Source organism: Cololabis saira, chromosome 9 (genome assembly GCF_033807715.1).
Source record: "Cololabis saira isolate AMF1-May2022 chromosome 9, fColSai1.1, whole genome shotgun sequence".
NCBI lineage: Eukaryota > Metazoa > Chordata > Actinopteri > Beloniformes > Belonidae > Cololabis > Cololabis saira.
In genome coordinates this window covers 13079968-13105016 of record NC_084595.1, presented here as the reverse complement: position 1 = coordinate 13105016, position 25049 = coordinate 13079968, and the positions used below count along the sequence as shown (strand labels likewise).

The window sequence follows — 25049 nt, the reverse complement described above, 5'->3', positions numbered from 1 at the left end:
TACTTCCTCCTACTCCTTTTCGAGCATGTTAATTATGATGGATGCATGTTTTTTATTTATATATATATATATATTCATTATTTACATGTATATATTATTGATTATTATTGTTTTGTTTTGTATTCACTACTGTTTCATGTTCGAAATGAAAAAATAAAAAAAAACAATAATTCAATTTCAAATGACTCCAGTCATGGTAACTGATTCAGCAAGAGTTTCAAATCCAATGTCCACGCCATCCAGTAACTATACATACATACATACATACATACATACATACATACATACATACATACATACATACATACATACATACATACATACATACATACATACATACATACATACAAATACGCATGTACTTTTGCTTGGATGTGCCTTCTTTACCTGATATTGATGCAATCTTAATGATAGAAGGAAACCAGCCTCTCTTTTTTCCTCATGGTTTCTCTAGTTTGTGTGTTTTTTTCTTCTTTAACCTAAACCTAACAATCTCTATGTAACTGTGAGAAGAAGCGTTGGAGTGATCGGGTGTGTAAACTGCCACTCGCCTCCTCTCTCCGGCTCGCCTCTCTCGCTCTGCCATTGGCTGGAGCGCGCCACGCTCCTGGATGATGAGAGGGGAGTGAACCGAAGGCGCTCCTGCTGTGGACACACGCAGAGCCAAAGTGAAGTGAAGATGCTCCTTCCCTTCCGAGCAACAGTCCAGCCCGCATGCCCTCCACTTCTTCCTCCGCCTCTTGTTCTCCCACCAGAGTGCCAGCCTACCCGCTTCTTCCCTGCTGCGTTACGGGAAGAACTTGCGCAGCCGGAGCTGGCGCAGCTCGGATGAGACGGGAGGAGCGGAGCGGAGAGGAGACGCGAGGGCTCCGGAGCACCAGCCTCTCTATCGCGGATCAGTGGAGAAGTACGCATCGGAATGGGTGCGCGGACAGAAGGACGTTTCCTCTTCATCGCAGGCCTCCTGCTCCTCCTGCGTGGCACCGCGTCAGTGGTCTCCAAAGGTAAGGACTCCTTTGGCTACTTTGGGTGTTACTATAAGCGATCGATTTTGCCGGCATGGTGATCATAATTCCAAGTGCCATCCTCGTGGTTGCGCACCACTTGGCACCACTATAAAGAATCCCCTCGGTGATCTGGGTATGTAAATACACCGGTGCGCACACTTTAACCCAAAGCGTGCGCTTTCATTCATCCCCGGATTTAGGCGGAGAGATCTCAAACAGTGGAAACAATGTGCGTAACAGAGCCTGTGTGTTGTTGATACTTGAAGCCGCTACTTGCACTTATAAAGTCCTCACGCAGATCTTATCAAGCCCCAGACTGAGGCGAGTTGTGCCTTTTTCAGCCACTCTTTACCTGAAGCGTGCAGGGGGCGCGACGCGGTCACGCCTGTGCAACAGGCACGCAACTCAATTTTCTCCGGGAGTTAACGTTGTTTCGTTTTTCTCTCAACAAACCTCTGTTTGATGGTTGTCGGGGGAGAAGAGGTGGGCATAAACCCCCCCTGTTCGGGAGGCTGAGGCACTGATGCTGAGTTCAAGCGCACAGTAAGAAAAGCTGTCTGTCACCGATGCGCCTCAAACGGTTTTCTCAAAGGCCAGATGGGATGGCGTTCAGCGGGGAGCCGTGCGCTCTGGAGAAAAGCTCAGAACTGTTTTTTAAAAAACATGTGCTGCAAAATGTCCACGAAACATGCGGAACGCACTTTTTTTGCATTTTCTTTCTAAAACACACGCCTGACTGCGAAGTAGCGGTGACAAGAGACGGCAATTGAGTGCTGCACGATGTTGTGTTTCTTGGAATAAAGGAATGAGTACCATGATTTATTTAGGTTCCACATAGGATAAGAAAGAGGGACAGAGACACACACAGACAAAAAAAGATTTAATATTTCAGAAACTTTGTTGTAACTCTTAGTGACTCCAAGTATAAGCTGCTCTGAAACAAAGACAAATTTGATTTAAATAATTCAAATTTCACAAAACACTTCTCCAGAACTTGCTTTGCAGATGTCATAGGTTTGTATTATTTTTTATGAAATGAAAATTCTTCATCCTCTCTCCCATCTCAGTATGTTGCTGATCTTAACAGCTGCAGACCAGATTCTACTTTCTTTGAATGTTGGTGAGTGTGTCCAGAGGGGTCTTTGAATGTGATTTTGTTGCAATCAATCCAATCAAAACTCAGTTTATGGCATCCTGCAGAGCTGAACTCAACATAGCAATATATATATATATATATATATATATATATATATATATATATATATATATATATATATATATATATATAGGTTATAGCACCTACATATGTTCCCGTTAGCAAGAGCACGCAGTCAGTGTTGTACTATGCAGCTTTTTCATGTCATTGGTGGAGGCTGCGGTATACTATATTATTGTGAGGAAACAGTGGCATCACAGGCTCTACATATATAGAAATGAGTGAATGTAAAAAAAAATAAAGATTCCAGTTTTGTTTTTTTATTTAAAACCACCTTCCTTGTGTCCTTGAGCAGGACACTTCACCCCCCTGGCCTCCGGTGAGGGCATTGCTGGTGTGTGAATGTGTGGTCGGAGAGGCCGTTGGCGCGGAGTGGCTGCCACGTTTTAATCAGTCTGCTCCAGGGCAGCAGTGGCTACACGTGTAGTTTTCCATCACCACGGTGAGGTGTGAATGAAAAATTGGAACCATTGTGAGCACTTTGAATGTCTTACAAAAGCTTGATATAAATCTAATCCAATATTATTATTATTAAATAGCTTAATTGTTCAAATATTTGTTTTATGTATGAATATAATTTGATTGTAGGTTTTTGTTTTGTAAAATGTAACCGTCACGTCAGTGAACACATTGCATCCATGGATATTTTATACTTTTTGTACTTTTCGTTTGTCAGATGTTGCCTATTAGTTCACACAAGGGGAAATTAAAGTGACTTAACAACCCTGTTATATTGCTATCAAAGCTCATATTCATGACATGAAATCGTGGGGGACCGTCGCCGCAGTGAATACTGGTGAATACTTATTAAGAGACAGTTGAAAAAGAAATCAGACAGATGGAGTATCAAAAGTTAAGTTTGGTCTATTCCACAGTCCTCCATCTCATATGTTTGACTTAAGTACTATCCAAATTACAAAGTAAATAAGTAGAGTAAATACCACGGATTTTTTCTTTTTTTTTTTACTTGTCATTGTCAGATTTAAAATTTTCTAAGGGTCTAAGAGTCTAAGGGATGATCTAAACGAGCACTTCAGGTGTTTCTTTATGCAGCTTACAAAAAGTGGTCAGGGTTGAAACCGTTGACGTCCTGGCACCCTGGGGTGTATCATCAGGGTGACCTTATGATGTTGTCACGGGCTAGCAGAGCTTTCGCTTATGACTCCTTACAATGTCCTGATCACCAATTTAGGAACCAGTGATTTACTTAGAGAAAGCTGATAATACAAGCCCATGTATGTAAGCAAAAAGCGTTGCCAGAATCTCTAATTGGAAAACAGGTCGTAGCTTTACTTTCATACTTAGAGAAAGTGGAAGCTTTCATGTGTAGCTTGATAAAACTTGATTGCATCAAAAAATTATTTTCACTATCAGTTAATTATTTTCCTTATTGACGCTTTTAATCTATAAGTTGCCATGTGGGTAAAATTATATTTTGATCATTCTGATGACTGTCGAGCAGAAAGCAACGTATGTTAATTAATGTCATAAGTGCTTATTATGTGTTGTTGTTTGAAAGGTTGACGTTTCATCCTACTGATGATCTTTTTCTCACCTTAATAAAATAGCTTTTCCCCCTAAACTTAAGGAAAGAGTGACTTAAAATAAAAACACCCTCAACAGGTGTTTAAATATGTTAATTGTTCTTCTAACCATTGGAGGAAGTACCCCCTTCTTTTATCTGTACCCTCCCTCAACAAGTGGAACCATTTGTGATGAAACGGTAGTGGTGATCAACCCAGATTATGGAAATGATTGGGTCAACAAAACATGTGAAATGTTGGTGAAAATGTAGCTGTTTAATAAAGTGCACTTACAGAGTTACAGTCTTACCATTGGGTCCCACCAGGTGCAGAAACATCCTAGAAACGTTACAGAAGGATCCTATTCTGTAGCTCCCCCAAGTAGTACACACGAGGCCCGAGGTCATGGTTAAGAACAGGGTTTAACTCTATATCAGACCAACCCGTGAGAACTGGGTTGAAAGAGAAAAATGAATAAATAAAGATACAATTAACAAAAAAATGCACATATGTATGTCCCCACAGCTATACAACAGCTAGTGTATATCATCATAGCAAAATAAAATACACCTAACACACGTCACAGCACAGCCTGCAGCTTAACCTTATTGTTCCCCTGCAAAAATATAATTTGGCATTAACACTACACATCACATATATAGAAACAAAACCAAACATACCTCGTAGGCCGCCTCTAGGAATACTTCATTACGGATAGGAACCAAAAAAACAGGAGGATAAACAAATCTAAACTAACTGACAATACAGCAGTTACATATTCTATATTTTTTTTACTTGATACACTCAGTTCGGTTAGACTACAGCCTGACTAAGGTGTATACATGGCTTTTAAAACTTTGATATCGGTCGGATTAAGGCAACAATTCGAATTTCTGCTAGTGCATGTAAATGTACTGACTGAGTCTATTTAGATGTTCAGTTGTGGTTGACCCAAGCCAAATTACACATGATTGAGCTGGCATAACGTCAGGCATAAGAGGTGCAAAGAAAATCCTTTTCAAGTTTCAAAATAAATCATGAATCCACAACTAGACTCAGACTTGTATATTCATATTATGTTAACTGGTTTGACAAGTCAGATGATCTTAGATGATCGTTCAAACATGGACAAGGAACGGGTTCCTTTTCGAAGCTAAAAAAAGCACATAACATATGATAGCATCAAAGAGTGATGGTGTATAATAGCTACAATTTACCTCATAATAACGTCTGAAATGTATAGATTACCACGTGATGTTGTGATAGCCGTGCAGTCTTGGAACATTTAGGTCGACTCATAATCCAACCATATAGACGGTGCTTGGGAGCACTGCCCTTCTGAAAAGGTTCCTGGTGGGACCTGAGGTTGTGCTAAAGACAGAGCAACGTGGCACAGCAGCGCATGGTGCCGCTCTGCTTGGGGGAGCGGAGGAGCTATGAAGCTGTTGTTGGGTGAGCCGCTGAAATCACATCACTGAGATATGGCGCTTTTACACTAGTACCTACTCAGCCCGACTCGACTCGCCTCGCCTCGGTTTTGCGCTACTCCATTAGGGGTCTAACGTGCCGAGTAGATACTTTTCTGTATCTACTCTGCCGAGGTTCTAAGCGGCTACACACCACCTATTGGTCATGGGTTGGGAGTCAGACGTCTGAGTCAGAAGGCGGAAATCAGCGAAAGAGAGACTCACGGCTTCTTGTTCATTTTATTCGACCAGCAATGACAGCGCAAAAGTCTGTTTCGTGATCCAACTCTGAGGCGCAGATGTTCATAAACCTGGTGACTGAGAAGAGAATTAAAAAGGGATCTAGACGGGCGATAAGGAACGACCAGACCTACCAGGAGCTCTGTCACTTCATAGCTGCTCGTGGCTACCGACGGACAAACAAACAAAAAAAAAAAGCGTTGCCGCTTGAAGCTTCTCTCGCTCTCATTTTTTAACTTTATATCGAACACAAGCCACAGACCCAGCAGCACATCTATCATCTCCTCCAGTTCTACATCTTTAGTGTTGTTGTCTTCTTCGTTTAGATCACTCAATCAAATACGTCACACCAGCTTCGCTCCAATCCCGCCTACTTCTCATCTGAGTATTGAAAATAAACGAGGGCGAGTCGAGTCAAGTTGGGCTGAGTAGGTACCTGTGTAAAAGTGTCAATAGTAGCCCCTCTTGAGGGTCATTAGGGTCTTCTGTCAAGTGTAAATAATTGAATTGGCCTATGTGTGAGATGTTTGTTTAATATTGATTTTTTCCACTTGCCATAGATTACTTTTTTATCTCCTCCTTCAAGCTATTTGTCTTCTTTGACCAGATGTATATTACTGTACTCAGAAGAGTGAGATGAAGGTGGAGCACTAAGTCTTGACCTGAGCTCTGATGTGATGCACCACGTGGTTGATTTTTCCTGGGTCAAGATCCATGTGCTCCTTGCAGGACTGAATATAGAGCACAGCTCAGTTTATCTTTGGTTTCTTTGACCTCAGGTAAACCTGTCTTCCTTTGCCGGTTTGGCTGAGCCTTGAAGTACACCTTCATGTTACAGTATGTGGAAACTCTTCTAAGCTTTCCAAAACGCTTTAAATGGAACGAGTTCTTTGAGAAGTGATGTGAAACATCTTATAATTCCAGATATTCAAGCACTGAGCACGTATGAGTGAATGGATATTTTAATGGGCTAATAACATAAAAATCAAATGGTATGTACTGTGTTAAAAAGAAGTATGTTTAGCTTTGTTTTTATTTATTCTTTTATTATTTAAAAATGAATAGGCACTCTTAAGTGAAAAATTGGTTGGATGCTGATAGATTTAATTTAATAAATGCCTCGTTGATGTGTGCACTATTCAGTTAGATTTATTTGTCTTTCTTAGCCTTTTTTCTCCTTGTGTCACATTAGTCTCACAAACCATGGATGTAGTGACAGGTGTCACAGACACAGACATTTTCCACAAAACATTGATAGTATGAAAGAAGCAGCAGCAAGCAGCAGTGGTGTGGCGCCTCAGCGGGAATCGGCAGTGCTAGCTTGCACTCAGCAAGATTTAAGCTCTCTAGGATCGATGTCTGATGTTGGCAGGCCTCAGTTGGCTGGGAACGAAACTTGTGCAAAGGGTCACGAATGAGGGCTCTTTCATGTGTAACACACGAGTAGTGTCGCTCTGGGGGAAACTTTAAAAGCCTTTCCAGTTGTCTTTCACAACTGTGATGAAACACATAAGGGATATTTCAGGATTCGTCTTTCATAGCAACACGCTGGTTTCCATGTTGATAAAGAAGTTTTTGAAATTTAGTTATCATAAGGAATGCTGTGATTAGACATAGGGAAAGGTTGTAGCAGTGCGTAGATATGTAATATCCTTTCTAAGCTTAAACTAAACTCCACATCGGGCCTGTATTGAGTTTAGTTGACATGTAGGTGGATTTATTTGGGATTTAATCATTATTTTTTTGATGTGTGATGTTGCAGGTGATAGGGTTGTGAATAAAAAGTAATGAGCAAGGGGATTATCTGAAATTTAATTCAGCATTGTTGAAGTCACTGGGTTCATTTATAAGTAATTCATGATGGCTTGTTGTAAGTTTTGCTAAAGCTCTATGTAATTACAAGAATATGCTGTGAGATTAGCATATAGAGCTGCTAATGTTTGCTCTGCTGGAGGGAGTCAGAGTCACCTCTCTGCATGCATGCACACATTCCCTGGCATCTGGTGGTCAACACATTCAATAACCATTAACAACCAGCAGTATCTTCCATGCTCCTCAGATGCACAGTTGTGTCAAGTCTCAGTCATGTAACCATCGCCACATGGCGTGTGATGGCGTGTGATGGCGTGTGATGGCGTGTGATGGCGCGTCTGTTCTGTGTCGCTGCAGCCTCATCGGACATGAGGTCTATTAGTGTCTCCGTGGTCTTCACTCTAGCCTTGACCTTGTGCTGGAGATTTTATTTCTTTTTACTTGATTCTGATTTTGACAAAAAAATAAAATGAGAAAGCAAACAAAAGAAAAATGGCACGGGGGTACTTTTGCTGTCCTTGAAATGTGTCTTTGTTCTGCATACAGAGCTTTCATGAAAACAAGCAAAGGTCAAATCTGTTATTTTCCCTGAGAGGAAGTAAAGGGGCTCTTAGATTTTGCCTGCAGATCCAAGAATGAATCATCATATTCAGGCAGCCGCAGGGGACAACATGCGCAGCTCAGTGCCCAGATTTACATTTAAATGAAACCAAATGGCTGTACATTCAGAAATGATATACAGTAATGATGATGGTAATAAAAGCAAAGTCCTCTTTCATATTGGACTGACTCTTACTTGAGATTGCTGTCATTTGGGGATTTTGCAGGTATAGTCAGTGAGTTATGTCTTTGCTTTGTCAAGACTATTACCCTCACATTTCAACGAGTGGATTCATCAGCATGCTGCCTAAAAGGCGTAATGTAGTCAGCAATCAGCCATGCAGCTCACTGGGTTCGTCAGTCCGCTGTGTGGCAGAATGGTACTGAGAAATTCAATTTTTTTCAGCGTCAGTGTGACATATGAATCTGTAAGTTTATGCTATTTCACAAAGGCACCCATCTGTTTAGGATGTCCTAGAGCATTGTTCAAAGGAGTCATTTGGGCATGCTATTACCTTCTGCTCAAGCCGGAAATCACCAAAGAAAGAGGAGCATAGAAATGGCACATGTGACTTACCTACTAGTGGCACATTTCTGTCATAAATATGGCAGACGTAAAATCAAAGGTTTTCCACAGAGTATTAAAAGAGACATATTATGATTTTTTTTTTCTTATAAAAATGACACAGTTTTTTGAGGTCTCAATAAAATAGCTGCAACATATTTTGGTCAACATGTCCCGAAGACAAGGCTCCCTGCGTCTATCTTCACCATGTCTCTGTAACTGTTCATAGCAGCTGGTTTGAAAACCCAGATTAGGCAGAATTAAAGCAGGTATAGAGAATGAATTGAATAACTATATAACTTGTTACATAAGATAGTTGCGTTTACTAAACTTAACTGTCCAATTGTCTTTGCCAGGTGATGATTTTTGCCTCCAAATAAAAACTAACGTACAATATAATGCCTTCGCTATGACTCAGCTATGCAATATTCTTTTATGTGCTTACTAAAGATCATAAAGGGCTGGAAGTCTATAAATTATTCAAGTTTAGTGGTATTATTGAGTGTGTTTAACCTCCTAAGACCTGGCATACACATATGTGGACATGACGGGTTTTGTTGTCTGTTGTCATAATATTGAATTTCTTATTGGGGCCCCAAAAGCAACAATCAAAGATAAAATTGCAGCAGATCTTAGGAGGTGAAATATATGTTTTAGGGCACTACTTTTCATTCAGTGCTTAAATTACACCAGCCAATGTGTTTTATAACAGGAAATGATCAAGTGACATGAGCAGGTAAAAGAACTGGGGCCTCATTTATAAAAGAGTTTGTAGGATCCATACTAAAAGTGCACGTGCGCCCAAAAGCCGAAAATGGCGTGCGCAAAAAAAAATCCGGATTTATAAAACCGTGTGCACGCACATCTGCATGCAATGTTCGCTTTATAAATCACATTCCAGTTGGAAGGTTGCGCACGTGAATTCGCCTCATATCCCGCCCTCTACACGCCCACTTTTTACCAAGACAGCGGGAGCGCGCACAGCAGCCCGTTGAGCGATAGCGCTGAAACGTCAGATTTTCAGATTATGAAGCTCAAGAATGAGATCAAATCATATTTAGGTAGAAACAACCTTTCATTAACTGTATTTGGTCTTCAATAAATTTTTGGCAGGTAAAAAGACCCATTTTCAGGGGAGAAATCAGATTCTGGCAGGCAATCACTCTTTGGCACGACACCGGCACGGCGTGTCCTGCAGCGCGGACACGCCGTGCCGGTAGGATGATTTGACAGATGAAAATACCCCGTCAGATCACGCTTCCACATAGACATCATGTGGAAGCGTGATTTGACGGGGTATTTTCATCTGTCAAATCATCCTACCTGCCAATATCTATGTTGAAGCGTGATTTGATGGGTTTTTTTCTTCCCCCGAAGCGTTGTACACATAGATCTATGTGAAGCACATTCTGACTTCCTGCTGTTAAATCGTCTATTTGCATGAAAAAGCTTTTGAAAAAAAAGAAACTGAGATAAAAGAAACGGGGATCGTACGGTAGTATTTTCTGCCGAGGTAGGACAACACGGTAGAGAAGTGTATAACTTCATCCTACTGGTAGGACGATTCGCGGAGGTAGGACACCTCGGCAGAACACCGGACTGGGTGTACATGGATCTATAAGTCTGATATGTGATGACATTAAAAGTATGACATGAATCTGGCTTCATTTCACCACCTCACCGCCTGCGTCGCCAGTTCCCCATATCTTCAAAATGTTCGTTCGCGGGTGTCAGGGTTGGCGTAAAGATACACACATTTTTCGGTTACTTTTTTTTTTTTAATCCCAACCTTTGCGTAGAAGGTGACGTGCACATCTTTCAAGCCCTGTTTTGTGCGCAAGCAAGCTTTATAAATGAGGCCCCTGCACATGGTAACAAACCCCTAAGACATTACAACACTTTTTCACTGCTTCAGTCAGCTGGATAGCGGCCTCGTTAATATTAGCGATTGTTTTGGCATCACTCCCCTTCACTTATTTATTTTGCTTCACTGTCATAAAATAATTTTCCACAAGCATCAGGCAGCTGTTGCAGATGTTGGGAAAAAAAGAAAAAGAAACTAACATTCCTGCCAATTATGTACATGTACAACTGTTTTTACATACCGTATTTTCGCGACCATAAGGCGCAACTTTTTTTTTTTTTTTTTTTTTTAAATGTGCCGGGCGCCTTAAGAAACGGTGCGCCGTGTCTATTACCTGAATTACGGTAATGTCAGGTCGGCCACCATGAGAAGGTAAAAAGAGAAGGGGGCGGGTGAAGCTGAATGAGACCATCCACTGAGCTGTTTAATGCGAAACAGATGATGAAGACTTTTAAGGATTTGCTTGATGTGTAAAGTGAAATAAAATACAATCAAACTAAGTTTTGCTCCGCTCTATTTAAATAAGCACACTTGTGTGTGAGTGTTCTGCAGCGCCGGCCGGTCGGAACCGTCCACATTCCCCGGTTAAAGCAGCGGCTGCAGCAGCGCGGTGATGGTCGCTGCTGCAGCCGACTTCCTGGTTCCCCAAGCGGGTCCGATGACCTGGTTCCCGGCCGCTTTAAGAGCAGAGATTTCTGCTGTCTGTCTCAGGTCAGATCAGCTTCACTTTCCGAGATTTGCAGCCAAATCTGTCGGTTACAAACCCGGTACCGGATCCCGACATGTGCGTGTGTGTATTTGCGGCGCGACACACAGATTCTCATGTAGGCTATGTGGTGCTGGACTGGCGCAGCTGATGGACAGAAACTTATGGTGATTTTTAAAAGAAAAACTTTGCATAAGAGGTTTCCAGCCGGAGATTTGCAGCCAAATCTGTCGGTTACAAACCCGGTACCGGATCCCGACATGCGCGTGTGTGTATTCGCGGCGCGACACACAGATTCTCATGTAGGCTATGTGGTGCTGGACTGGCGCAGCTGATGGACAGAAACTTATGGTGATTTTTAAAAGAAAAACTTTGCATAAGAGGTTTCCAGCCGGAGTCATTATAAGGGTGAATGAAAAGAGGGGGCTGGATGAAGGGATGATGATGATCAAGAAGCTGAGACAGGTCTGGAAATTCGGACTGGCGCAGCTGAATTAACGGAGCTCCTGTCGGATACAAACCCCGGTACCGGCTCCCCGACAGCGCGTGTGTGTGAGCGGGTCCAGCGCGAGGGTCCCGGGACGCGGGACCCGGGACCGCCGCGGGACCAGCGCGGGGGGGGAGCGGACCGGGAGCCGGTCCGCCGCGGGACCAGCGCGGGGGGGGGGGGCGGACCGGGGGGACCCGGTCCAGCGCGAGGGAGCAAACGGGGAGCGGGACCCGGGACCGCCGCGGTCGGGATTTTTAAAAGAAAAGCGTTCCCTAAAGAGACTTTTCCAGCCAGAGTGAAATGAAAAGGGCTGGATGGATGAGGAGATGATCAGTGGCTGAGACAGGTTTGTGCAGCAACCCGGTGTTTTTTTTAAATTCTTTAATGCAGAAACAGAATAGGAACCTTTTGAAGGGTTTGATTGATGTGAAAAGTGAAATAAAATATCAAACTAAGTTTTGCTTCTGCTGTATTTTTAGCGCGTGTGTGTTTTGCAACGCGTGTCTGTGCAGCTCCGTCTCCGTAGACGGCGCCTTTTGGGTCGGTGCGCCGTATGTGTGTTTTAAAACCAAAAATGACACACAAAACTGAGGGTGCGCCTTTCCACACAGTGCGCCATATGGTCGCGAAAATACGGTAATTTCCAGCAATTTACGGTAATTTCCAGACTTTTTGGTGATCAGAGAAAGTTCCACAAATGAATGAATATATAATTACACCTTTTCCTAGCTTGCCAAATGTAATAATTGTGTGTGTTAGTCACAAATGAGACATCTTAATGTATGGTGATTTTCAACCCTGTATGTTGTATATCCCCCAAACTTTGTTAGATTTTGTTTGGACGGCCCTCAAAAATACTGATGGCTTCATCTGTCTAGGATGAAGACTGTTGCTTCCATCCTCCTTAATCTGAGGGGACAGTAATCAGGCCAGGGTGAGTTGGCCTGCTCGGTCATGGTGCTAAATCATGGAACAAAGCCGCAGATACCCTTCATCCATCTCAGTCAGGAGATTCAATCAGTTGTGCTCTTATAGCCACACGTCTTCATTCCACAGTTCCGTCCAGGCTGCCCGAGTAGGTTTCTTTTTATATATTGCGATGTTTGTATGACCTGTGAGTAATGCACGTACAGCCTCGTTTGTTCTTTCTTTCTTGTGTTATTTGTTTGTGTTTTTTCCAAGGCTTGAAAAGAGCTCCTTGAGGGCGATGCACATTTGGGATACAGGTTTGGTGGGTGGAAGATCCATTGTAACAATGACCACAACAGAGAAACTCAGACGGGATTTGTTGTTTCTGCTGTAGGACTTTTCTGACTGTTTGAACATAAAGCTAACCTAACTTTTGATATATCATCATCTTAAGATTTAATGTGCACTAGTGTTGTTTATATGTGGGCAGAATAAATACACAACAAAACAAACAGACAAACAGACATTAAAAGGCAAACTTCTTTTGTACACATTCATGTGATATTAATACATGCTAATTTATATAGAACAGGTACACAAAAAGATGATACACCTAAACACACAAAATAAATCAGCTGCAACTATTAGAGCAATTTTTGCATCACTCTTTGTAATTTAATATTTATAAGGTTTGAGGAATCCTAAATGGACTTTGATAAGACATACTTATTGCCAGAAATATTAATTAATCATGAAACTGTGAAACACTTTCTCTTAAGCATCAACACAGTATGACACAGTCTTTATAAAAAACAAATCAAACACCCTCTTTTTTTCTCATATTCATGTGGCTTGTTGTGTACTGCAAACACAAGCACTATGCATGCAGTGATATTGACCAGTTTTGAAGGTGACAAACTGAACAGGCTCCACAAGCTTCTTCATATCTGTGTTAACAGAAGGTTTGTTTTAGATGAGCTTTTTACGAAGCCGTTTTATGAAAACATCCTATTTAGCAAGCCTCCAAGCAGCCATAACGCCTACTGGGAGGATATGTAAGTGTGTGTGTGTGAGTGTGAACGTGCTATAACCAACATACTTCCTCTTAAATGTTATTTATATCGCATAGCTTATAGGTGTGGACTGTAGAGTCAAGTGAAAGGCGAAGCCTTATCTCTTATCAAGTCGGGTGGAATTCAGTGTTGTTATCAAAATACATGTCTCGCTGATGTATGGGTCATGGTGGAAATCTTTCTCAGCAGATCTCAAGTAAATGGTCTTTTGAAAGACTGGAGCCTCCGTGTGAATTCTTCAAAGTCTACCCATCGGAAAAAAAGGGACGTCATTACTCTGTGTATAGCATTTTCCCCAGCCATCCTTTGTTTACTTTGAAGGGCGGTCCAGGACTTAGTTTCAAACTATCTCACTAGCTGTTGGATGGATTACTTTGAAATTTTATACAAACTTTCATAATCCCTCGCGTTTGAATGTTAATGACTTAATTGAGCCCCTCATTTTTCCAGAAAAGCATTTAAACATCTTCTCAGTGGACAGGCATAGAATTTGGTAATCAGACCACAAGTTCAACTCATGCAGGCAGCCTGCCCTGGGGTTTGCAATAATACTTTGAAGTCCTATATTTTCAAGTATTGAATTACTTTTGAATGAAGTACTCATTAAAACATATATTTTTTGCATCTTGCATAATGTGAACTACATTTTAAAGATATTCCAATAACATTTCTTCCTTTTTGATATTGATTCTGATACACCGATATGTCAGTGTGTTAAATATCAAGATCTGATTGGGAACCACAGTTATCTTCGTCATAATTTGCAAGCCGTGGTATTTTCATCGTCACTGAGTTAAAAAGTCCTCAATAAGTCTGAATAGCAAATGGCTGTGCATTCAAGAGTGGCTGCAACCATTCCTGAAAGCAATCATAGCAGCACTCTTAAATCTCAAGCGACTGCAATGTAGTTTCCCTCTTATGATGAACTGTCTCTTTCACCGCACAGTGTTTTCAAAATTTCAGTTTGTTGGGTTATTTGTGTAAACACGCTTAATCAAACAGTGTTTCCTGCAAACTTTGGTGTAGTATGTTCACCAAAGACAGCTCAATGGTTGTGATGAAAACAATATTGGTAGATTGTCACTGGCATAGTAGCACTATCATTTATCTCAAAGCATCTTGAACCAAACAGAAACAGTTATTGGCAGGATTTTATTTCACTAAAAAAGTAGTATGGGTGGCTACCCAGCAACCCATTTGAGTTCATAGATCACTGGTATTTTTCATGGATGTCTGATGTATGACCTTTGATATGCCAACCCTGATGTTTTTTTTTTCTGTTGTTGTTGTTTAAACCTCCTTTCATGGCCTGGGGTCTGCTGTTCAAACATGTCCTCTGTTGATCCATGGTGGAGCAGGAGGGCTACTGGGACAGAACGGTGCTGAAGGACAGGTTATGATGGATGAACTGCCAAGCCCCATTCACAACTTGCTGTGTCCTTTCCTGCTTGGAGGACCTCTCAGTCTTGCTGCCAGACTAATGTTAGTCTTTGAAAGTTTCTTTCTAATGGATGCTATACACCACTAAGTGCTGGAGAAATACAGCCAGGGACATGCTTGACAGTGATTCTAGTGTCAAACAAATCAGTGTGAAATCAATACTTAAACTTTTAAATGACTTCTATAATAACTATCATAGTGTATATTACACAATGTAACCATCATGATCACAGTGCAACTACATTTGTCAGCATTTAATCATTTTGAATTTACTGTAATAAATGGGAAAATAATATGTGCTACAAGCAGACAGCACTCTCTGATGACTACATCATCATTCGAATCAACTACAATAGCATCAATCAGCAGCTACCTGCTAGCCTATTCAGATAATGTTGCTCTAGTTACCATAATGTACAACAGCATGGCCTCCGGATATCATTTATCTCTTGCCAAAGCCACAAAGCCCAGAATATGGTATTTGGACAACTCATGCAATTAGTTATTGAATGTAGGTGTCTTGTCAGAGCTTTTGGCCAAAAATAAGTGTATGGATGGATGGACAAAAAGAAGAAGCTTTCCCTTGGTATGTATGGCAACAAGCCCTTTTTGTGCAGTGTTTTTTTTTCTAGTTGTACTCATTATTTCAATCTTTGAACCTAGTGTGACCTCCACTCCTGACAAGATTGGCAACTATCTTGAATGTCTTTCTCTTGTTAATCACTCTCACTGAAGAATGTTGGACTTAAAATATTCTGGAAATGGCTTTATAAGCCTTCCCAGACTGGGAGACAGCAACCATTTTATATTAATACAGCTGGCACGATTGTTACAAATGCTTTGACAAAAACACACAGCTGGCTGCTTGATGTCTCTTGCTACACGAACACGAAAAAAATGTTCCCCAAAAAGTACAAAAGGACCACCAAACAACCAACGTTACTGAGCGCATCTAATTTTTTCTGGAGAGAGAAGAACTGGAGCTAGTCACCCTTTTTAAATACCTTGGCTTAATTTTGGATTCTTATTTTACGTTTAAAAAACACATTAAAAAAAGGAATTCAAATAGTCAATTTTAACCTACAAAACTTCAAACATATTAGACGACTTATCTCTACAGAAGCTGCTAAATCTAATACCAACTGCATGATTTTATCACACATTGAATGTTGTTCTACAACATGGAGATTTACTTGTTAGACAGCATTAAAACCCATTAAGCAAGTTTATTAAAAAAAATAGCAATTCAACTATTTGATAGGAGGCCACAGTCATATCACATTTGCCTAATTTTAGACAAATATGTTTTTTTTAGGTTTTGAGGTTTTTCAATTATTTAAAAATGTCTTATTTATAAGTCTTTTATGGGGCCCACCACCCCTATAGGATTGTATTAAAAACCAAAAAGGTTTACAGAGCACCAGGTCGACCAACAGGGGAGAGTGTGAGGTTTATAAAGTCTTGGTTATCACAGTATGTTTTATCAGTTAAAGGATGTAGGTTCTAGAACACACTGCCTGTTATCATTGGAGAGAGTCCCACCTATCTCTCCTTTTAAAGGGTAAGCTTAAAGCATAGTTGGTTAGTAATCAGCACTGTGAACATTGACTCTTTGGTACCTCTGAGTTTGTGTTTTTATATTCTATAATTTTTATGCATGAAAATGTATGAATATTTTGTATTTCGTGTTTGTTTTATGGGAATAAGGACCCAATTTAGCATTTTGTTAAATCCGGTATATAATTACGACAATACTGTTCCCATTTAAATAAAATCAATCAATCACCTGTAGAAGATCATTGCTGATTTAAAAATTGCCTTTTAAAAAATGTTAGTCTTTAAAATAGGTATTTAAACGTGCTAATGATCATTTATGCAGATACTGTCGGGTTTGGGTGTGTAGGACCCAGATACGGGAGACAGAGGCTGCAGGAGTTTCAAGAAAAACATGGTTTATTCAAACTAAAAGCGCTGCTGAGCAGAATTCTAAACAAAATAAGAGCCTAAACACAGACAAACACCAACAACATCTCCATCTTTCCCCTGCTTACCTGTGAGAAATGTTTGACTCCTTAATGAAGGCTTGTTTGCCAAAACGTGTCACTATTTTTTTTAGAGGTTTATGTAACCAAGCCCATACAATAAAGGCTTTTTAACTTTTGCCAGATGAGAGTGCCCTGGAGTTTCTCCATCTTTGACTGTACTGGGTCTGGAGGGGAAGACAAGACAAGATGTAAGCTGAATCCCAATCTCCACCCTCACAGACTTATGTGCGCGCTCCCGCGACTTGCGTAAGGGTTTAGGGCTGTCCCATTCCTAAAGTCGTTTAATGGGCAAGGGCTCCCGGCAGACATTTTGAGCCCTTACTGCTCACTTACCGTAAGTCCGCATCTCTGCAGACTTTTGGAAAGGGAATCACCCACAGTTCATTGCGTTGTGACATAAAAGGAGGTTACCAGGGAGAATGTAAACAAAACAGGGGACGGAGGAAAAGGAACCATGTGCGACTGCGAGACGAAAGAAGTTCACCTGTAAGTATAAATACATAGCCCACTGGTGATTTAAATTCAGAAACTGGTGTCCCGTGATGATTTTTCAACGGCCCTATTATTTCCTTTACAAACAGGGAGCGACCAACAAACGGAGGGAAGAAAACCGAAAAAAGGACACATGAAGTTTTGGACTTTCTTCAAGACTAAAGACAAGAAAAGAGGCTGAGGGAGCTGGATGAAAAGGAGGAGGAGAGGGAAAAGACATCATTGACATTTTTGGGAAGATGGTGGACAAAATGTAATTTTCTTCATCATTTTTTTATTCATAATTTGAGGTTCAATTTCTTTTGTTTTCATTTTATATTAGACAAATCCTCAGTTGACCTGGTGTTGAATAAACAAGACTTGCTTTTCTTTCATCTGAGTACAGTGTTTGAATTAAGATTTCCTTTGTTAACAAAAATGCATACATGTAAATACTAGCAAGATAGTTTTAGATCCAACACAAACAAGTCAGGCAGTAATTTGGTTATTCATTTATTTATGACCACAAAATTTAAACAATTTCAGCAAGTTGAACAAAAATGTTGCAGTAAATAGTGATAATATAACTGAAATATTTAGCTCAGGTTACCATCAATTTATACGCTCTCTTACAAAAATGAAATTACTCTGCGATTGAGCCTGGCATACTGGATGCGCTGGTATGGGTAGATTGAAAGAAATACACTACATTAACAAGGAAATACATATTGTTCTGTGCGCATATTTAAATTGTGTTCTTTGTTGAATTTTATGCTCCTTTATATAGGCTACCACTTTGTTTTCAAACATCCGTAGGATAATCATTCCCAAACTTATAATACCGGTACGTAACATTTTGATCTGACTAGGAATTTTGTAAATTGAAATGTTAAATAAAGTTTATAAAAAAAAAACACAAACGTTTTTATCTAACGTGTTTCCGGTTTCTGCTAAGTGCTGTCCCATTCCTATTTATACCATTTGGAGCCCTCACACCCTCTCACACTTGATCACGTGCCGCTGACGTCACTGAAGGTATGTGAGGGTTCAGGGCTGGAGGGTTTAGGGTGGAGATTGGGATTCAGCATTACGGACTTGATGAGACACAGGTGCAAACAATCAGGGTAAATGGGAAAAAGGGAAGTCAACACAAAACTTACAAAGACATGGGTTTTCAAAATAAAACAGGAACATAAATATAGAACTGTGAACGAACCCCAAAAACCATGACAAAACCTCAAACTGTGACAGATACTTAAGTAACCGGACCTGCCTTCTATCTACTCTCTTAATTACTGTGGAAGCAGCACATTATACTTTTTTATTCTTATTGTTAAGAATTAAGACTTCTTTTCAAAAACTACAATTGTGGTGAGATCCTATCTTTCAAACTGTCATTAAAAAGAGTGAAGTAACTGCACTATCTACTTTGAACTTACCAGTACAATTCATGTTTTGGACAGTGTAAAAAAAATGTAATCAGTGCTTGGTTCCTTGGGTAGTCAAACTAAATACTGACTTTAGCTTGGAGTCATTTTGCTCTGGTCATTGTTTGGTTTCATTTTTTCACACATTATCTTGAAGTAAATAATTTTCTTTTTCTATAGTTACTGTTAGTTATTAAAAATGGCTGAAAAATGTCCACCTCCAACTGCTAACCAATTAAAAAAAAAACTAATAATATCACCAAGATATTTAAATAAGCAAGGTTTATTACAAAGTTTATTTGTAGAGCAATATGTACACAAGGCAATTTAAATGCTTTACATTGATTTTATCTGCCTTCTTGTGATTTTATGTAGCAAATAAAATCATTCTATAAAAATAAAAAAAAAAGATTATTAATGAAATTAAAAAAGGAAAGGTGTTGAGAGAGATGCTAAATAGAACAGTGTTCAGCCTGGAATGTAACATTGTCAGAGTTGAGGTCTGTCTCACATCTTCTGGAATACTGTTCCAAATTTTAGCAGCATTAAACTTAAACATAATTTTTTACCTTGCTTTGTCCTAACTCTAGGCATTAGCAGGAAACCCCTTCCGGAGGTTCTCAGAGTCCAAGTTTGTTCATGTGGCTGTAATATGTCAGAGTGTACTTTGGTGCTCAGGCATGGAAAGACGTGTACACAGGCAAAGGTGTTATCAAGTCTATTCTGTGAGCGACAGGAAGCCAGTGCAGATACCCGAGGACTTGTGTAACATGGTAAGATTTCCAAGGTTTTAGTCAGGACTCGGGCAGCAGCATTCTGGATGTACTGCAGTTGTCTTACAGCTCGTTTAGAGCCCAGTGAGCAGGCTGTTACAGTAGTCCAAACTGCTGGAGAAAAGCGCATGGATTAGCCTTTCTAAGGCCACGTTTACACATAACCGGGTATTTACAAAAACGGATATTTCCCCCTCTACGTTTTGAAAAATACCATCATTTACACGAACCCGCATAAATACTCTGTTAAAGGTGCTATGAGCAGCCAAACCTACAGGGGGCAGTGTAACGAGAAGCATAAAGTAATGCTAGCCAATCGGAATCCTGGAAAAAAACGTCAACAAATGACACGTGTAACTTCCAGTTACTTCCAAGATGGAACGAGAGTCTTTCGTTTGGAGTGACAGAGAAGTGGAGTTACTTTTAAGTGTGACTTTAGAATATAAAACAGGTAAAATACAAGAAAATATTGACGGTGGCCAAACAAACTGTAAACACAGGTTGCACACATGACGCTGGTGACGTTTCTGTCGCATAATGTGACGTTCTGAAGCCTAAATGTCCGTTTCCCCTTTTTTACAAACAAATGTGAAGACGGAGTTTTTGCAAATCTCCTCTTTGGCCGGAGTTTTCAGAAATGATCGTTTTTGGTGACTTTGATTCGTTTTCGTGTAAACGAATGGGCAAAAAAAAAATGGGCATGAAAACACCACTGTTTTTGCTACGTGTAAACAGGGCCTAAATCTGGTTTGGACACTATTCCTTTGATTCTGGCAATGTTTTTTAGATAGTATAAAAGCTGCTTACGTTATTAAGTTTAATATGGCTGTTAAAGTTTTGATGCAAGTCCAATATTACCCCTATATTTCAAACCTGATTTTGAAGTTCTAGAGTCGCAAGTAAACTGATAACACTTTTTCTATGTTTCTGTGGGCCACAGACAATGATTTCAGTTTTGTCTGAGTTTAACTGGAGGTTCAGGCGCTCAGGTCCAGCAGAACTAAGACAGAGACTTTGCCTGCATCTGTTTTCATTTGGCTATTGTTTGTCACCTTGATCAGAGTTGTGGTGGGGCCTAAAGCCTGTTTGGGAAGTATCAAAAGCATTGTTAGACAGGAGAACGTCAGTTGCTACACCTTTTTCTGGGACTTTGCCCAAGAATGGGAGGTTTGATATGGACCGATAGTTCTTCAGTACTTTGGCATCCAGATTGCTCTTCTTTAGAAGAGACTTAATGACAGCAGTTTTTAAGGCTTTTGGAAATGTTCCAGTCACAAGTGAGATGTTGACGAGATGTGCGAGTTGTGGTAACAAACTGCTCAGCACAGATTTTTAAAATCTAGTGAGCAAATCATCAAGATGACTGCAGATGATCTCTTTGACTGTTTTGTCAGTGACAGGTGTAAAGTGTTTCAGTTCTATGTGTCTAGCTGGCTGCAGAATAGTTATTTGTTTTGTTGAAATTATTGCATTGTTAATGCCTTGAACTTTATCATTAAAGAATATTGCAAACTCATTAAACTTAGATTTGGAAATTAGTTCTATGTCCTGTGAAAGTGGAGGGTTTATTAATCTGTTTACTGTAGCAAACAGGACACAAGAGTTGTTACTGCAGCTTTTGATGATTTCAGAAAAATAATTCTCTCTTGTTCTACACAAAGTTTGGTTGAACACACAACCTTTCTTTGTAAATCTCATAATGAAGGAGCTTTGACTGCGCCATTTCCTTTCTGCTCTCCAGCACTGCCTTTTCTGAGTTTTTTTTTCTCCATGGTGCCTTTTGCCTACCTTTTAATCATTCTAAGCTTGTTAGGAGCAATGGTATACAAAACCTTTGAAACACTTGAACTCTTACACATCAACAGACCATCAACATTAGAACACTGGGTTTTTTCAAACTTAATCAATTCCGTAAACTGTGTCCCTGTGCTGTCATTTATGAGTCTCCCTTGAGCAACTGCAGACTCAACTGCTGGTTTGGGAGTGATATCCAGGTCAAACAAAGCACACAAATGATCAGATAAAGCAACGTCAATGACATCCACATTTGAAATAACACCCCCCTTTGAAATAAGCAAATCTAGAATGTGCCCCTACTGTGGGTGGACTGAGTTACAAACGTTTCAAGAAGTTATTTAGCTTGCTTGTCATGGGGTACATCTACATGCACATTTTGCATGTTCCCTGTTATGACCATCCATCCATCCATCCATCCATCCATCCATCCATCCATCCATCCATCCATCCATCCATCCATCCATCCATCCATCCATTCTCCACAGCTTATCCGGACAGTCTCAACAGGGATGCCCAGACTTCCTTCACCCCAGACACCCCAGCTCTTCCGAGGGGAGTCCGAGGGGTTCCCAGGCCAGCCGAGAGACATACACTCTCCAGCTTGTCCTGGGTCTTCCCCGGGGTCTCCTCCCGGTGGGACATGCCTGGAAAACCTCCCTAAGGATGCGTCCAGGAGGCATCCGATACAGATGCCCAAGCCCCCTCAGCTGACTCCTCTCAATGTGAAGGAGCAGCGGCTCGACTCCGAGCTCCTCCAGGGTGACCAAACTCCTCACCCTATCTCTAAGGGAGCGTCCAGCCACCCTGCGGAGGAAACTCATCTCGGCCACTTGTATCCGCGATCTTGTCTTTTCGGTCACTACCCAAAGTTCATGACCATAGGTGAGGGTAGGTAGGTAGATTGACCGGTAAATTGAGAGCTTCGCCTTTCGACTCAGCTCCTTCTTCACCACGATGGTCCGATACACCGACCGCACAATTGCGGACGCTGCACCGATCCGTCTGTCAATCTCACGCTCCATCTTTCCCTCGATTGTGAACAAGACCCCGAGATACTTGAACTCCTCCACCTGAGGCCGGACTTCTCCACCCAGCCGTAGAAGGCACGCCACCCTTTACCGGTGGAGAACCATGGCCTCGGTTTTGGAGGTGCTGATTCTCATCCCTGCCGCGTCGCACTCGACCTCAAACCGCCCCAGCACATGCTGAAGATCCCGGTCCGATGAAGCCAGCAGGACAACATCATCCGCAAAAAGCAGAGATGAAATCCTGAGGTTCCCAAACCGGATCCCCTCCGGCCCCTGGCTACGCCTAGAAATCCTGTGGATCGGTGACAAAGGGCAGCCCTGCCGGAGTCCAACATGCACTGGGAACAAGTTTGACCTACTGCTGGCAATGCAAACCAAACTCCTGCTCCGATCATACAGAGACCGGACAGCCCTTAGCAGAGGGCCCCGGACCCCATACTCATTGATCGCCCCCCACAGAATGGCACGAGGGACACGGTCAAATGCCTTCTCCAGATCCACAAAGCACATGTAGACTGGTTGGTCAAATTCCCATGAACCCTCAAGCACCCTGTGGAGGTTGTAGAGCTGGTCCAGTGTTCCACGACCGGGACAAAAACCGCATTGTTCCTCCTGAATCCGAGGTTCAACTATCGGCCGTATTCTCCTCTCCAGTACCCTGATGTAGACTTTCCCGGGAAGGGTGAGAAGTGTGATCCCCCTATAGTTGGAACACACTCTCCGGTTCCCCTTTTTAAAAAGAGGGACCACCACCCCGGTTTGCCACTCCAACGGTACTGTCCCCTTCCTCCATGCAATGTTGCAGAGGCGTATCAACCAAAACAGCCCTACAACATCCAGAGAATTGAGGTACTCAGGGCGAATCTCATCCAACCCCGCTGCCCTGCCACTGGGGAGCTTACGAACCACAGTCAGTCAGTCACCTCAGTTACCTCAGCTTGGGTGAGGGAGTCCACACTCTCTGCTTCCTCAATGGACGGCATGTCAACTCTGATTAAGGAGATCCTCCAAGTATTCCTTCCACCGTCCGACGATGTCCCCAGTCGAGGTCAACAGCTCTCCACCCGCATCGTAAATGGTGCTGGCAGAGTACTGCTTACCCCTTCTGAGGCGCCGAATGGTCCGCCAGAATTTCCTCGAGGCCGACGGAAAGTCTTCTTCCATGGCCTCACCGAACTCCTCCAGACGCGAGTTCTTGCCTCCAAGACTGCCCGAGCTGCGGCTTGCTTGGCCTGCCGGTACCTATCTACTGCGTCAGGAATCCCACAGGCCAACATAGCCCTGTAGGACTCCTTTTTCAGTCTGATGGCATCGTTTACTTCCGGTGTCCACCACCGGGTTCTAGGATTGCCGCCACGACAGGCACCGGAGACCTTGCGCCCACAACTTCAAGCCGCCGCGTCGACAATGGAGGCAGAGAACATGGTCCACTCGGACTCAATGTCCCCCGCCTCCCCCGGGATCCGAGGCCGGGTACTCCGCACTGCCGTTCGGCCCGTAGGCACAAACAACAGTGAGAGACCTTTTCCCGACCCGAAGGCGCAGGGAAGCAACCCTTTCGTTCACCGGGGTAAACTATAGCACATGGCAACTGAGCTGAGGGGCTATAAACAAGCCCACACCAGCTCGCCGTCTCTCACCCTGGGCAACTCCAGAGTAGTGGAGGGTCCAGCCCCTTTCGAGGAGCTGGGTTCCAGAGCCCAAGCTATGTGTGGAGGTGAGCCCGACTATCTCTAGCCGGTATCTCTCAACCTCACGCACAAGCTCCGGCTCCTTCTCCTCCAGCGAGGTGACATTCCATGTCCCTACTGAGAGGGTTTTGGTCCAGGGATTGGGTCGTCGAGGCACCCCGCCACGACTGCTACCCATTCCTCTGTATGATTGGAGCAGGAGTTTGGTTCGCATTGCCAGCAGTAGGTCAATTCCTGGTGTATGTTGGACTCTGGCAGGGCTGCCCTTTGTCACTGATCCTGTTCATAATTTTTATGGACAGGATTTCTAGGCGTAGCCAGGGGCCGGAGGGGATCCGGTTTGGGAACCTCAGGATTTCATCTCTGCTTTTTGCGGATGATGTTGTCCTGCTGGCTACATCTGACCGGAACTTTCAGCAGTGTGTCATGTTGGTCTGAACCGGAGCAGCTGGTCCAGTTCAGGGCAGAGATCCAGAAGGATCCTCTTGGTACCTAAACCTGCTGATGGTCCAGTCTTAGTCCTGGACCAGCAGATCGGTGTGATCTGATGCATCAGCAGGTTCCTCTAACGGAGCCAAAGCTGCCATTGGGATTTGCGAGTTCCATCGTTCAGCTCCTGCCTTTAGTTGTATGTTCAGATCATGTGGTTGATTGTGAGATTGTTTCAGCTCCACTCTTGTGTAACTTATCTGGTGATGTGGGGACTGTCGTGTCCTTCACGTGGTCGTGAACTTATTGTTGACGTCACGTTTCCTCATATTCTGCACTTCACTGCATCACCAGTGAGTGTTGCCAATGGACAAAACCTCAGAAAAGTGCGTACGCCAGCCTTGGTGTGTGCGTGAAAGACCGCAACTTTCTACGTTCAAATCATTCTTTGTATATCCGACCGTGAGCGTAGAAAGT

The 25049-nt window shown here is 42.2% G+C and overlaps 1 protein-coding gene across 1 annotated transcript in view; it reads left to right on the top strand.

The window, feature by feature from the left end:
* The first annotated feature begins 673 nt into the window (after positions 1 to 673).
* Positions 674 to 25049, top strand: part of unc5db (unc-5 netrin receptor Db) — a 338445-nt gene continuing 314069 nt past the window's right edge. Inside the window, exon 1 of the mRNA XM_061730512.1 lies at positions 674 to 1004. Within this exon, the coding sequence (XP_061586496.1) occupies positions 920 to 1004 (85 nt within the window). The 5' untranslated portion in view covers positions 674 to 919. The remainder of the gene's footprint in view (positions 1005 to 25049) is intronic.